Source organism: Abrus precatorius, unplaced genomic scaffold (genome assembly GCF_003935025.1).
Source record: "Abrus precatorius isolate BTA unplaced genomic scaffold, Abrus_2018 Scaffold3, whole genome shotgun sequence".
NCBI lineage: Eukaryota > Viridiplantae > Streptophyta > Magnoliopsida > Fabales > Fabaceae > Abrus > Abrus precatorius.
This window is the reverse complement of record NW_020874373.1, coordinates 3,817,021-3,830,531: the sequence shown is the minus strand read 5'-3', so window position 1 is coordinate 3,830,531 and position 13,511 is coordinate 3,817,021. Positions and strand designations below refer to the sequence as shown.

Below are 13,511 nucleotides of genomic sequence, written 5' to 3'. Positions count from 1 at the left end.
AGATTTTGTACAAATGTAAGTGCAACACTACAAATATTTTTATGATTGTTTTTAAATGAAATTAAAATTTCATTTGAATAGTCGATATTAAAGATGAAAATCCGTTCATGATTTGTGCATTATGTAATGCAGAGAAGAAAAGGTCAATGAGCCGTTCTCTAAATTAAATATAAAAAAACACCATTTAAATTTATGGATTAAATAGTTTGTTTGAATTAAACTAATTTTGCTGACAAAAAAAAGTTGTAATGAACAAAAAATAAGTTGTGGACATAAAGATGAATTAATTTAAATACGGATTTGGTTTACTTTATGTTATGAATAACTTTTGCTGACATCTTTCTCACAAATTTTTTTAAAGTTATATTTTTAGAATTCATGTTTTTTTAAACATGTTTCTTTTTAATCCACCCAGTCCAACAAGGTACTGGTGGGGCATGGACCGAACTCACTCTTAATTTATCTAATTAATTTAATTGTTTGCAAGATACGACGCAATTATTTTATTTTCATGCCCAAAATAACATCTAAGGGCATGAAAAAAAAAACAGTGTTAGTTGAATATTTGAAAATAGAAAAGGCTAGCAACATTCTATTCTCTTTGACGTAAAATTTATTACTGAGTAAAATTATTAAAAATTATAAAAATATTAATTTAAAAATGAAAAAAAAATACATTCAGTTAGAGTTTTAACTGGCATTCCTCTTGCTCGAATATAAAATTAAAAATCACACCAACAAATGGAGAGACAGAATTGCACTTGCCGCTCTGAACTAACACATTAAAGACAATCTAGCCCTGTCGTTGTGTTGTATATAGTGATCAAAATCCGATTCACTTCATTTGGCGCCCTGTCCCTAACCCTAATCAATGGAGGAAAACTCTGCATCTGAAAGGAGAGAGGAGTTTGGGAAGTTGCAGTATGGGTAATTTAATCTTCCAAACACAACTTCTTTCACTTTCTCTTCCATTTCTTGTTTAATACTTAAATACACGTATTGTTCCATGTATAGATGCGAGCACTACAAGAGACGATGTAAAATTCGAGCTCCATGTTGCAATCAGATCTTTCCATGTCGTCACTGCCACAACGACGCCATGGTCTTTTTCTCTCTTCCTCCCTAACGTTCACTCCTTTTATATCGATCACCTCTTTTTTCTCAATTAGTTTCCGATTCTTTTTGCCATTTAGAGCTCATCTAGCAACCCCGTGGATCATCATGAACTTGTTAGACGCGATGTTAAGCAAGTAAGAGAAGCTTGTTGCTTCTTTTTCTTCCCTTGCATGTATTGCGTTTTCTTTGACGTAGGTTTTGCTTGTAAACCCTAATGTGATTGTGCATTTTGATTGTTTCAGGTTATATGTTCAATCTGTAATACTGAACAGGAGGTAGAATCTAGAGTGTTTTTTTCATTTATCTTCTCTTTGCTTTAAAAAGCATTGACTCTATTTAGAACCTCGTTACTTATAAACAGAAAAAGAAATGAAGACTTATCCCTTGATTTTGACGATTCAGGTTGCCAAGGTCTGTTCTAATTGTGGTGTCAACATGGGAGAATATTATTGCGAGATTTGCAAATTCTATGATGATGATGTACGATGTTTAGTTCAAATTAGTTATATATATGAAGTGTACTTCCCTTCTGAATATTGGTACTGAAATCCTGTATCTTCATTATGTTATATGTATATCTTTTGGCTCTTTAATTTGATACCATATGATGTTTTTACGGTCACAGACGGATAAAGGACAATTCCATTGTGATGAATGTGGGATTTGCAGGTTAGAATCAGAAATTTGTGAGAGATTTGACTCCGAACTTGATCTAACACACTATAGATTGAGTTAAATTCTTTGATTTGTTTACTGAAATATTGATTTTTCTGTTTTTTCTAACTTTTTCTTATTTTCAGGGTTGGTGGTCGTAATAACTTCTTTCACTGTAAGAAATGTGGTATGTTCTCTGGTGAACCTTTGTAATTTATTCATCTCTCTTTCTTCAAGCATTAGGACCATATATCATCACAAAGTATACAGTTGTGTGTTTCCTTTCTCATTAGCGTTAGCATCTGCATTGCAAATTTCCCTTTGTTTTTATATGTTTTTGTCATGAATCTGCTCACCATCTTTTAGCAACACTATGAATTCAGGTTCTTGCTATTCACAGAGCTTGCAAAACAACCACTCATGTGTAGAGAACTCAATGAAGAGCTCCTGCCCTGTCTGTTTTGAGGTCTGTCTTTGGTAGTTTTAATTGCTTCATTTCCTCAAAACTCTTATTAAAACTTTTCTGACAATGTGGTTACATGTTTATAGTACCTTTTTGATTCAATAAAAGGCAGCATCATTTTTAAGTGTGGACACACAATGCATTTGGAATGCTATCAGGAGATGACAACACAAAAACAGTTAACTTGACTTCCTAATAATTCTTTCTTTTGTATCATATTTCTTATGAGCTAAATAGTAGCTCTCAATTGATAATTTTACCATTGTTTCGTTGATCAGGTACCGTTGCCCTATCTGCTTGAGGACAATGGCTGATATGTCTCAGGACTGGAAACATTTAGATCAGGAGGTGTGTGGAACTATATTAAATATTGTTTAAAAACATTTCTTGTTGGTCAATAATGGTTTAGGGTTTAGGGTTTAAACTCAAAATTTCTCTTCATACAGAGGAAAACATGAGGTAACTGCTTGATTACAAGATACTTTGACAGTATAGCTTTTGAAAAGTTAACTTTTTAAAACAGAAGTTGTGGGAGAACTATTTGTCAGCTTTTTAAAATCATTTAAGAACTATTTTCTCAGTTATTTTATCACTTGTTGGCTGATGAATACATCAGAGAAAATATATTGACTGGTGTTACTCAGGATTTATAAGCTGTTGAGTGGTATCTTAGAACAAGGTTAACTTCACATTCATCCTTCTTAATATATAAATAATTGCCAATGGTCGTTTATGCTTTGGTCTTGGAAGCTCTCGTGCTTGCTACTTAATAAATCTATCAACTATTTAAAGCTATGGATTTTCTAGGAATTGCTTTTTTGTACTTAGGTATTTTATTTCAATAATTATTCCTTTCCTCACCTGTGAAATTTGTTTCTTCTGTATGGACACGCTTATAATTCTTCTTGATAGATTGAAGCTTTTCCTATGCCTGAGGACTATAAGTTTGAGGTACTTATGTGTTTTCTCTTTGATTGATCTATTAAGACTAAAGAGCATCATTTAGAAGTTTGCCCATTTAAAATTTCACACAATCTGACACAGCTCGGTTTCCCTTTCCAACAACTTGATGACTATATTTTGTCAGTGCATATATGATAATCAGTTTACAATATCATGTCTATCTGGGTTTAGATAGGCATTGCTTAGTTTATAGTTAGACAGTGGAGGCAAATTCAAGATTTCTATTCTGGTGTTGCTTTAGCAATATCTCAGCTAAATAATGCCTCTGTGATCTTATGTGAGTGTTGTTGCAAAAGCGATGTTGAACGTTTTGGGTGGTGATTCATTCATATTCGTACATCCACACACGCACCAACACGCACATAGGAATTCATATTTCTTTACCTATGGCAATGTTTATCTTAGAGAGGGTTTTCTTTCTTTTTTCATCATATGATGAAACTTGTCAGTAACTTTATTTTATTCTCAAATATTTCTGGTCTCTTACCCTTATACTGCTCTTGCATACAATGTAACTACCGAGTGCTTGGGTATGTGACAGGTTTCAATTTTATGCAATGATTGTAACTCTACCAGCAGAGTTTCTTTTCACATATTTGGTCATAAGTGCAGACACTGCAGTTCGTATAACACCCGTAGGATTTCCTCACCCGAACATCAGTGAAGGTTTGGGTGTTAGTGAAACCCAATTATAAAATATTTAAATTTCTTAATTTATTCTTTTCGCATTTTGTTTTGAAATGTTTCACTCTTTCCTATTTTTCCCAATGTGTAGGAAACAGGTGAATATATTTGATTTTGCTGATAGTCTTGGCTCAATTTGTGGGTCAGATATATTGTGGGTGGCCTACATTACGTGCAAGCAATTTGTATTCGCGCATTGAAGGAAAATAAAATAGTGAATGATATTCGATATGTCAGTATCAATGTGAGTAAAACTGGAACATCCAAATTCTCGATACTTTTCAAGCTTGCTTGATACTTTAGTAGCCAAAAAGAAAAGAAATATTATTTTTAATCTGATGCTATCCATCGTTGGTTTACTTTGATCTTGGATACACGTCGCTAAGTCGTATTTAGGACCTAATTGTGTGTTTTTAGGGGGGACTGGGGTGAAATAGTTGAATGTATTTTAAAAAATTACAATAATTAGAGAAGTTTTCGACGCAAACTAAATTTTCATGTCTTTTTAGAAAGGCTAAAGATGATTTTCAAAAGTAGTTCAAAAACAATTAAATCTTTTTTGGATGAATTTTATCAAATCAACATTTTTAGCCCCGGGCCAGCCCATTTTCGGGGAGCTCTGTTTAACTGTTAAACAGATTTTTGGTTTGTTGATAAAAAAAATGCTTTTTGGTAGAGAAAAATAATCTTTCGAGTTTCCATGACTTGAAACTTTCTATCGATAGTGAAATGAATGATGAAGTGTGAAAATGTGGAGTCAAGTCAAAAAACGGAAAAGAAAATGTTGAGTAACGTTGACCTAAATCGTGAACAGGCATGAAGCATGCTTGCTGAGTCGTTAACGCACCGAAGGAAGGCTTTGTTCATAGCCTTTAACCCTTTGCTCTCCCTCCTTCTAAGCTTTCCCGTTGGATATACTTTAATGTTTATTAACAAAATCTTTTTATTTTTTAACTTATTAGTTATCATTTTTCTTTCATTTATGGTGGACCAATTAATACGTCCAACGGGTACTGTAAATGTATATACAGAAAAATGTAGAAAATTGTGAAAAATGGGCCATGGATCGGGTGAAATGAAATAAATTTAATTATTTTACCATTTCACATGAAAATTGGGAGTACTATTTGATATCCAGAGTTAATGAGTTGGGACCCTTAGGTATTACTATTGAAAGAATTGTTTCTTTCTACAAGTTGGTACGTGAAGCTCATCAGCTTGAAAAGAGAGAAATGGAACCATAAAAGCATCACTGTTCATCTGGATGGTTGGGTGTTACTATTCCCTTTTCTTTTTAGTAATAACTCATCAGCTAAAAAGTTGAAGTGTCTGCTATTCAGTAATAACTATACGTATGACCCGTTCAATACGTTTGGTAAACAGAGCAACAATCATTAATTTGTCACGTCTTTCCACATTAATCTCATCTCATTCAAATTCTGTGAATGTTATTGGAGCCTATGAACAGGGGACAGTTTTAGACTTCTAGATGGGGGCAATTAATGACTGTAAAGTGTGAACACTTGTGCATTCTGCCTTGCTGGCAAAAACTTTAAATATACTTTGTCTTTATACTGCTTCCCATTATTTTAAAAAAAAGGATAAAATCATTAAAATTAAAATTAATAATGTTATAATTTTGTATTATATTTACAATATTAAGTTATTAATTTAATGAATTATATATTAATAAATAAATTTATTTATTCTTCTTTATCCTCTCAAAAATCATCTTGTCTTATATAATAAGCATAACATAAAAAAATATTTATTTATTATCTTAGAAATATAAAATATATTTACTATTTATTATTTAATAACTTGTACAAATAAAAAAGTAAGAATTTATAATTACTCATTTATTTATATAGATAATAGATGAATAATTTATTAATAAAAAATTCATAATAAATAAAGAAAAAAATAGAAAAAATGCATTTAAAAACATTTTTTTAACAACTAGGATAAAAATATTGATTAGTTGTATTTAATAATTTTGTTTTCATACAAAATATTTATACTTAATTTAATTATTTCTAAACTTATTATATCATTTATTATCATTATAATACTGTGAAATTAATATAAGTTATTACAAAAAATGAAAATTAAATTTGAAATAAATATGACACAAAATGTAATATAATATCAATAATATTTTTACGTGAAATATTATTTTAAATTTGATTGATATATTTATTAGAATTATATATGAAAAGAATAAAAATTTATTTAGGATGATTAAAGTTGGAGTTGGTTGTTGGGTCAGAAGTAAGAAGGAGGGGTCCAGTTCTTCGTTTCGAGCATGTTCGGCTGAAAAGGCCGTTCCCCAAGTTGGCCCACAGCCGTAAATATCAATGCCACCGATGGTTCGTGAAAGCGAAGTATCTGTCTCTTCTAAATTCTAATCCTTCAGTGGTTGGCTCAACTTAACAAGCCATTGAATTTTATTCCCTTCAATATTAATGAACTCCAAAACTTTGTTCAAACCCAAAAAATCATTTAAGAAAAATACACCACCAAAACCAAATCCTTCTTATTCCTTTGGTTTTCTTTTGCTCTTTGTTTAGGATAAACTTCAATCCTATTTTTTGTTACAATCACAAGATGTCGCATGCCTCTCTTATTTTGTCAAATCTTTTGCCATAATAAACGGGCAATCCATGACTCGCCAATATGACCTCATAATTACATTTTCAGATAAAAACAATTGACTCTTCTAACCAAAAAACTTGATTAATTGATTACAGTTCTATTATTTTCTTAACAAAAAACTCTTAATAGCAGCCCACCAATAACTTTTGAAAGAATTCCTATGTGTTCTTGTAAGAAGAAAAAATCTTCTCTTAGGGTACCCATATTACTCAAAACAACATACCTATTAACATATTTATATGATTCAAGGATGAATATGCTTCAAAAGAAAGTATTGATATACTTGTACTGAAACATGTATAGAATACATAAATCATGACTTTGTGCAAGTCTATAATAATTCCCTTATGATACGAAACGGGGAAGCTCAAATCACAATATTCACTTAAAAAAAACGTGTTTTTCATCCTTTATAAATCTTTGGTGGAAGATGGTACCGTTACTACCATAGTACTTTGACTTACTATATTAGATTGCTACTCTTATCGTCCAAATCTAACTCCTAATCACACCCATTAGGTTATATTAAAACAATGCAGAAGTTTATATAAATTAGGTACAAGATTTGACCTCAATCTCCGTTAAACAGCCAAAAAATATCTTTTGCGTATATTTTTATATTAGCACATTTTAATTATATATTTGTGCATGCTTGAAGATTCCACGAGAAAAAATAATATTAATAATAAATAAATACAAATTGGTCCCACAGTGGAACCCACTACTTTTTATAATTGATCGAGCTGTCTGTCAGTCTGTGCTTAAATTTCTCCGTATCAAATCAAATTTAATTATTAAATCTACCTCTTCACGAGAGAATTAATGATTTTTGTTAGTGAAATTAATCTTGGAGAGTCGAACTTAGTATTCTAATAAAGGAAAATCAAGTTGTTTACCATTCTGAACCAAAGTGTATTACTTTTTTTCATATTTAATAGTAGTAAAATTTAATTAAAAAACCTGAATTGGGTAAATTATTTTTTGAAGTTTACAATTTAAAAATAACGTAACAAATATTTTTAAAACAGTAATTAACAATATAACAATATATTTGTGTAATTACATAATTTTTAATAGAAATTTTGTATTCATTGCTTTCCTAACTAACACACTAATTACAAAAGGTTCAACAAATGACACGTAAAATTATTTCCACACAATTTTATATACCAAAGTGTATTATTTGCTTACATCACTTAAACGCGAAATTGATCAATTTGGTCATAATCACAAAATTTCATTGAATTATCCTACGTCCTTTTCCAAAAAGGAAAATTGAAATAATAGTAACAAAAAATCAAGTATTAGCTTTATGAAGTAGTCCTTGTTCCCCAAGAAACAAATCATGAATATCCATCCACACCACTCACATACCAAATTCTCCTTAGCGCTGATTTGAAGCCATACCTCAAAATCCACTACCTACCCTTTTCCCTTCTCAATCTCTCTCTCTCTTGCACACAAAATCAAACACATAGCATTCACACAAAGAAGAAGAAGAAGAAGAAGAAGAAGAAGAAGAAGAAGAAGAAGCTATGAGTGGTTCTCCATCTTCTACACAACAAGCGCGACCCTGTGATTACTGTGGCCACTCCACAGCACTTCTCTATTGCAGAGCCGATTCAGCAAAACTATGTTTCTCTTGCGATCGCGAAGTTCACTCCACCAACCAGCTTTTCTCGAAACACACGCGCACCCTGCTCTGTGACGCATGTGATCATTCCCCTGCAACCATACTCTGTTCCACTGAAACCTCTGTTCTGTGTCAGAACTGTGACTGGGAAAGGCACAATGTTTCCCTCTCTTCCCTTCACGAACGAAGGCCCCTTGAGGGTTTTACTGGGTGCCCTTCAGTTACTGAACTCTTAACCATCGTGGGGTTCAGAGATATCGGAAAAAAGGCTCTGCTTTCGCCTGAAGAAAGTGATGGGTTTTTGGGGTGCGAAATTGAAGGTTTATCTTCGGATTTGTTTGTTTGGGATGCTCCTTCTGTTGTTAGTCTTGACGATTTGATTTCTTCTTCTGCTTCTTCTCACAACTTTCAGGCTATGGAGGTTCCTCCTATGCCCAAGGTATACACATATATGTGTGTTAAATATCTTTCTCTTCACTATTTGTTTTGTTCCCTTTTTTTTATAGGTGTTGGGGGCTGAAGTTTTACCCATTAAAAATAATAAAATTTTATTTTAAAAACATTTATGATATTTTTGCATTTTTAAGTTAATATATTTTTTTAAAAAAAGTTTACTACTTTTGTGCTTAAACTGAGATTAACAGAACCGATTTTTTATTTGGTGCTGGGACAATTGGGAATGAAATAGAGATTTATTTTGTGGGTTAAAGCTCGGTTTTTTAACAGTATAGGACTTGCTTTTGTTGTTAGCACTTGTTTATTCAGCTGGACATGCTGGAATTAGGGTTAGAAGTGGTTTATTTTAAAGTTTTAGCTGAATTGATTTGTATAGAATTAATTGAGGTTTTGTTAAATTTAGCCCTCCGAACTGATTTTAGGCAATTAAAAGTACTAATTTTTTATTGAAAAATTGCACATTTATTATGATGAAATCTAAAAGTGTAATAAATACTTTTTATTTGGTAAATTATTATTATTATTATTAGTTACTTTTAGAGCTGAGGTTAACATTGTCCTTAATTTTGAAGTGTTAGAACATAATTGAGATGTGTCCAAGTAAATCTTTGTGATGAATTTTTATTAGAACATGTGTTTTTATTAGAAAGTGCATTTTATTAAACTCTAAACTAAACAGGCGCTTTGGTGTAGGGTGGAAAAAAAACATTGGTATTTTTTTTTTTTCGTTTTGATTGTCTTCTGGAAATCTGGATTCTTTGGACGTAATAGAAGACATTGAAAAACTGTGTGCATTGCTACAATTTTTGACTTGTTCAGGGTATTGTTATTGATTCAGAATCGTAAGGCTGCTTGTGGGCGACATAGAGAAGAGATTCTTGGTCAGCTTCGTGAACTAGCAAAGTCTGAGCCCTTGGACCCTGAAGAACAGTATGTTCAATCGGGGAATTTGTCCACTGGTTTCGAACGTGACATGGAGGCTGATATCTTTCCTTCTCATGAGGTAAAGCTTCTACTTCACTTGTTGTACTTATCGTTTCTTATCAATGCTGGTGCTGATGATGGGTTCTGTGTTTTTTAAGACCATTTTCAACTTTGTGTGCCTGCACAACAGATGAACTATTTTATCTCTAAATTGAATTTTGCTTGATTTTCCCTTTTCACTTGTACATTAATCATATCTCCTCAAATATGGGTGAAGAATTTTATGTGATTTTCTGTGGAGACTACCTTAATTCATTAAACAGGAGAGAATTAACTGTTATTATCTCGTTTTACAAGAAATTATTTGCATCAATTGGGATATCTACTGGTATCTCAACCCACTTGTAAGGGTACTGAACTACTGATAAAGGTTTACCTGGGGATACCGTATGGGCACTTATACTCCATGTAGTGTATTATACAGTTTAACAATCCATCTGATGAAGATTTACCAAATGGTTTCCGTTAGTGTAAGATGGCTTGGAGTCATAGCCAGGAAACACCTGATGGATAGGTGTAGTGAAATTACCTTTTACGAGGTCTAATACAAGGATTTTGCATTTCTAAAGCGAGAATAAGAATGAGAATCTGATATTTCCTGATAGATATCTCATATTTGATGTAATGGTGGTTCATGAAGGATTCTCTTAATACACTTTACTTTGACTGGAAAACTTTTCTCAACATACTTTTTATTTATTATGAAATTTGAATTTTGATTCACCTTTAGAAAGTTCTTTAGTGTGTCCAATATTCTTGTAATTATGAATCCCAATTTTCTGTTATGATAAATCTTTAGTAAATCCAATCACCAGCAACATCTATCTTGCTTTGTTATTTCCTTTAGCCTGTCTTGTTCTATGGTTGTTACGGCGGGGCTAGGTCTTTAGGTTGCTCTTTTAATGGTGGAACCATTCAATGCTACCTTCTTCAATATGTACGACTTTCTTGCTGAAGTAGTATATACATAAAATATTGACTGTACAGCTATATTGACCGTGTATTTCAGTGGCATAGAGAAAGCAGTGAGCAAACGTATCAAGTTGTTCCTCCTGACACATCATTGAGAGCTTATACTGAAAAAATTCCAGTTAACCATTCTACTTCTGCTGTTGGGGAAACTCTCACCTATGGCAACAGTGGAGGGACACCATCCGTTTCTCTTAAGTCTGAAACCTTATCAACTACTCCTAAAGCAGCACCATGCGAGTTAGCAAGTCAAGAAAGAGATTCTGCATTGTTACGGTACAAGCAGAAGAAGAAAACAAGAAGGTATTACTATTATGGTATCCTTTGCTTGCTCTGTGTGTGTGCATGTTCTCGGTAACAATATCTAATGTTTGAAAGTGCACCTTTGAGACTTAGCTGCACAATTTCTCACATATTAAATTCTTATTACACCATGTCCATTTTTAGATTCTATGAAGTTATTTTCTTTTCTATTTATAAATAAAAGAAGCTTTAAATACTCTGACTTGTGGAAGTTGTATAAACACTGGTTCCAGGTACTATGGTTGGATATATTCTTGGGATTTTCCTTTCTGGTATATTTCTTTGAGAGATATCAAGAATTAATCAATACTATGCAACATAGTTTTCTCCAATATGTTGACTAAGAGTTTCAGTTCAGAATTTCTGGAAAAATACTGTGATTCTGTAGTGATCATGTCCTGTCATCTCCTCGCAATTTTAAATGATTGTTATATTGTTGATTAATATAACTTTCCTAGATTGTTAACTTTTCATACTTTATATGGAAAACAGGTATGACAAGCACATAAGGTATGAATCACGAAAAGTCCGGGCAGAAGGCAGGGCAAGAGTCAAGGGGCGATTTGCCAAGATGGAACACTGAACGAAATCAGGGTAGGCTGCTATGACATCATAATGATAATTCCCGGTTCAAATCCCATGCATTATGTAACACATGTCCCTTGTGTAGTGAACATCGACTCTATTTTGCAAGTGATGTATCCTTGGGTCCCTGTGCTTGGATGTAATGCGGACATATTCTTGCAATACAGTTGACAGTGTAGTGTTTTTGTCATCATTGCACCATAATTGACTGCACATGATGAAGACAAATAGGTGCATTTTTCTGTGCATCAAAATCAAATTTGCGGAGTTCTTTGGCCTTTGATCGTATTTAGAGGGGACCCTGTGGAATTAGACTTTTGTCCTCTTGATTCTCAAATAATAAATCACTTGAGATAGCTAGCAGACTCCTTAAATTGGTTTGAACCTAGGTGCTGAACATTCTATAGGAGCAAGAGCAAGTTACACTTAATGTTTGAGTATTCTGAGAATATGAAAGTTTAGGTATAACAACTCGGAAAATGTTAGCTGAAGATTTATGAACTAAAGAATGTGGTGTAACTCCTGCAATTTCATCTTTTCTTGTTTGATCAGAGGTGGTGTATATATTACTGGATCTGATCTCAGCTGAGCCTGCATGCTTTTTCCTCCTTTGGATTTACCTGAATATATGCTTCCAAGTAGTTCAAGAACAATAAACACCACCGACTCAGGGGAAAACGGGCAAATAGAAATGTTACGTGTACATGCAAAGGACATGAAGTGTCTAATTTGTCAGACTAATTGTCTGGTATACAATGGAGTGTGTTGATGAACAGCATTATGTTCTAGTTATCTAATATTGAAAAGCAGTAAAATCTGTTCTTTTTGCATTTTGGATTACCAACTAACTTTCAGTCGTTATTTAGTTCATTGATGTTTTATTGCATGTAATGCACGGGAGGCAATCCTTGTAACTTCATAGACCCTCAAGTTTGTTAACTTTCAAATTGTGATACTCGTTCTGATTTCTTGTTCTCTGTGATAATTTTTTTAGATCTTCCCCTCACTTCCAAATCATGCCTATTTAAAGCATTGATATCATGTGGGACAGATATCATAAGTATCTGAAGTATATTTGGTGCACATGGAGCCGAAAAGATACATCGGAGGAGAAAGCATTTTGCCGGCTAATTCATTCTTCTGCAGTTGTTTTTCAAAACACTAGCTTGTACAAGTTTCTTAGATGCCCTCACTCATTATGAATGCTTAAACAATATAAAGCTGTAAAATGTTAGTTGTACACATTTATCACAACGATTTATTACAGTGCATATGTATCAAAATAAAATAAAATTGCGAGTTACTAGACGAGTCAGCAGAAGGATGATGCAGGAAGAACATGAATTGTGAATGTCTTGGAAGTTGGAATCTGTGCCGAAAAGCCATTGCATGGTTGTTTATAAACTCTTTCAAACATTTTTTTTATCATAGTAATTTCGCTTCTCTAACTAGTATTCAAGTTTTCACTGATTGATATCTCACATATTATCGATCTCCTTATTATTCATGTATGACCAAGATAAGTAGCGTAAAATTTGAATAGTGTGAGAAAAACGTGTGTTTTTCGTAAAATGTTTCATCCTTACCCAACATTATTATGTCGACCTACAAAATGGGAATGAAACAAAATAGTATTAGGGAGCTGTGTGATCCATTACATAGACTACTTAAAGAAAGTAAAACAATGGTGATGAGGGCAGTGATGCTGACCCTACTCACAACTTGCGTAGTTCTTTTCATTACCATGTTTTATGCTGAATGTGATTTTTCTGATTCATTCTAAATTTGCATGGCACAAAAGTTATAGGTAATGCTGAACAAGATCAAGAGAAAAGTGTACCGTGGCACACAAACAATGCTAATATAATAATAATTTAAAAAAAAACTATATCGAGCAAAGATGAGTAATAATTCTATTCATACATGAACCACGGATCATCGTAGTGGATGCCACATTTCTCAAATCGAAGACATTTATTGATCCCCACAAGTTGGTTGGTCCCCTTGGCAACAATTGCATGCATGCCATTGTCATCACCTTCCTAT

At 32.9% G+C, this 13,511-nt stretch overlaps 2 protein-coding genes across 4 annotated transcripts; both read left to right on the top strand.

Annotated features, from left to right (window-relative positions):
• The first annotated feature begins 724 nt into the window (after positions 1-724).
• LOC113861956 (E3 ubiquitin-protein ligase MIEL1) lies at positions 725-4,242 on the top strand. The gene is made up of 13 exons (XM_027495082.1): positions 725-927; positions 1,015-1,102; positions 1,194-1,250; positions 1,359-1,391; positions 1,519-1,596; positions 1,742-1,785; positions 1,917-1,957; positions 2,154-2,236; positions 2,320-2,411; positions 2,512-2,581; positions 3,146-3,184; positions 3,738-3,862; positions 3,972-4,242. Exons 1-12 carry the CDS (start codon positions 872-874, stop codon positions 3,858-3,860), a joined length of 804 nt encoding a protein of 267 aa, XP_027350883.1. The 5' UTR covers positions 725-871; the 3' UTR covers positions 3,861-3,862; positions 3,972-4,242.
• Positions 4,243-7,861: 3,619 nt separating this feature from the next.
• LOC113861929 (zinc finger protein CONSTANS-LIKE 13) lies at positions 7,862-12,938 on the top strand. Of its 3 annotated transcripts, none has more exons than XM_027495039.1 (5): positions 7,862-8,607; positions 9,463-9,627; positions 10,618-10,880; positions 11,373-11,474; positions 12,460-12,889. In XM_027495039.1, the coding sequence occupies exons 1-4, from the start codon at positions 8,071-8,073 to the stop codon at positions 11,461-11,463; spliced, it is 1,056 nt and encodes a 351-aa protein (XP_027350840.1). In that variant the 5' UTR covers positions 7,862-8,070; the 3' UTR covers positions 11,464-11,474; positions 12,460-12,889. The 3 variants fall into 3 exon arrangements, with proteins under 3 accessions (XP_027350840.1, XP_027350841.1, XP_027350839.1); XM_027495040.1 differs by having other exon boundaries at positions 7,881-8,607; positions 11,551-12,888; XM_027495038.1 differs by having other exon boundaries at positions 7,905-8,023; positions 8,054-8,607; positions 11,373-12,938.
• Positions 12,939-13,511: the final 573 nt, after the last annotated feature.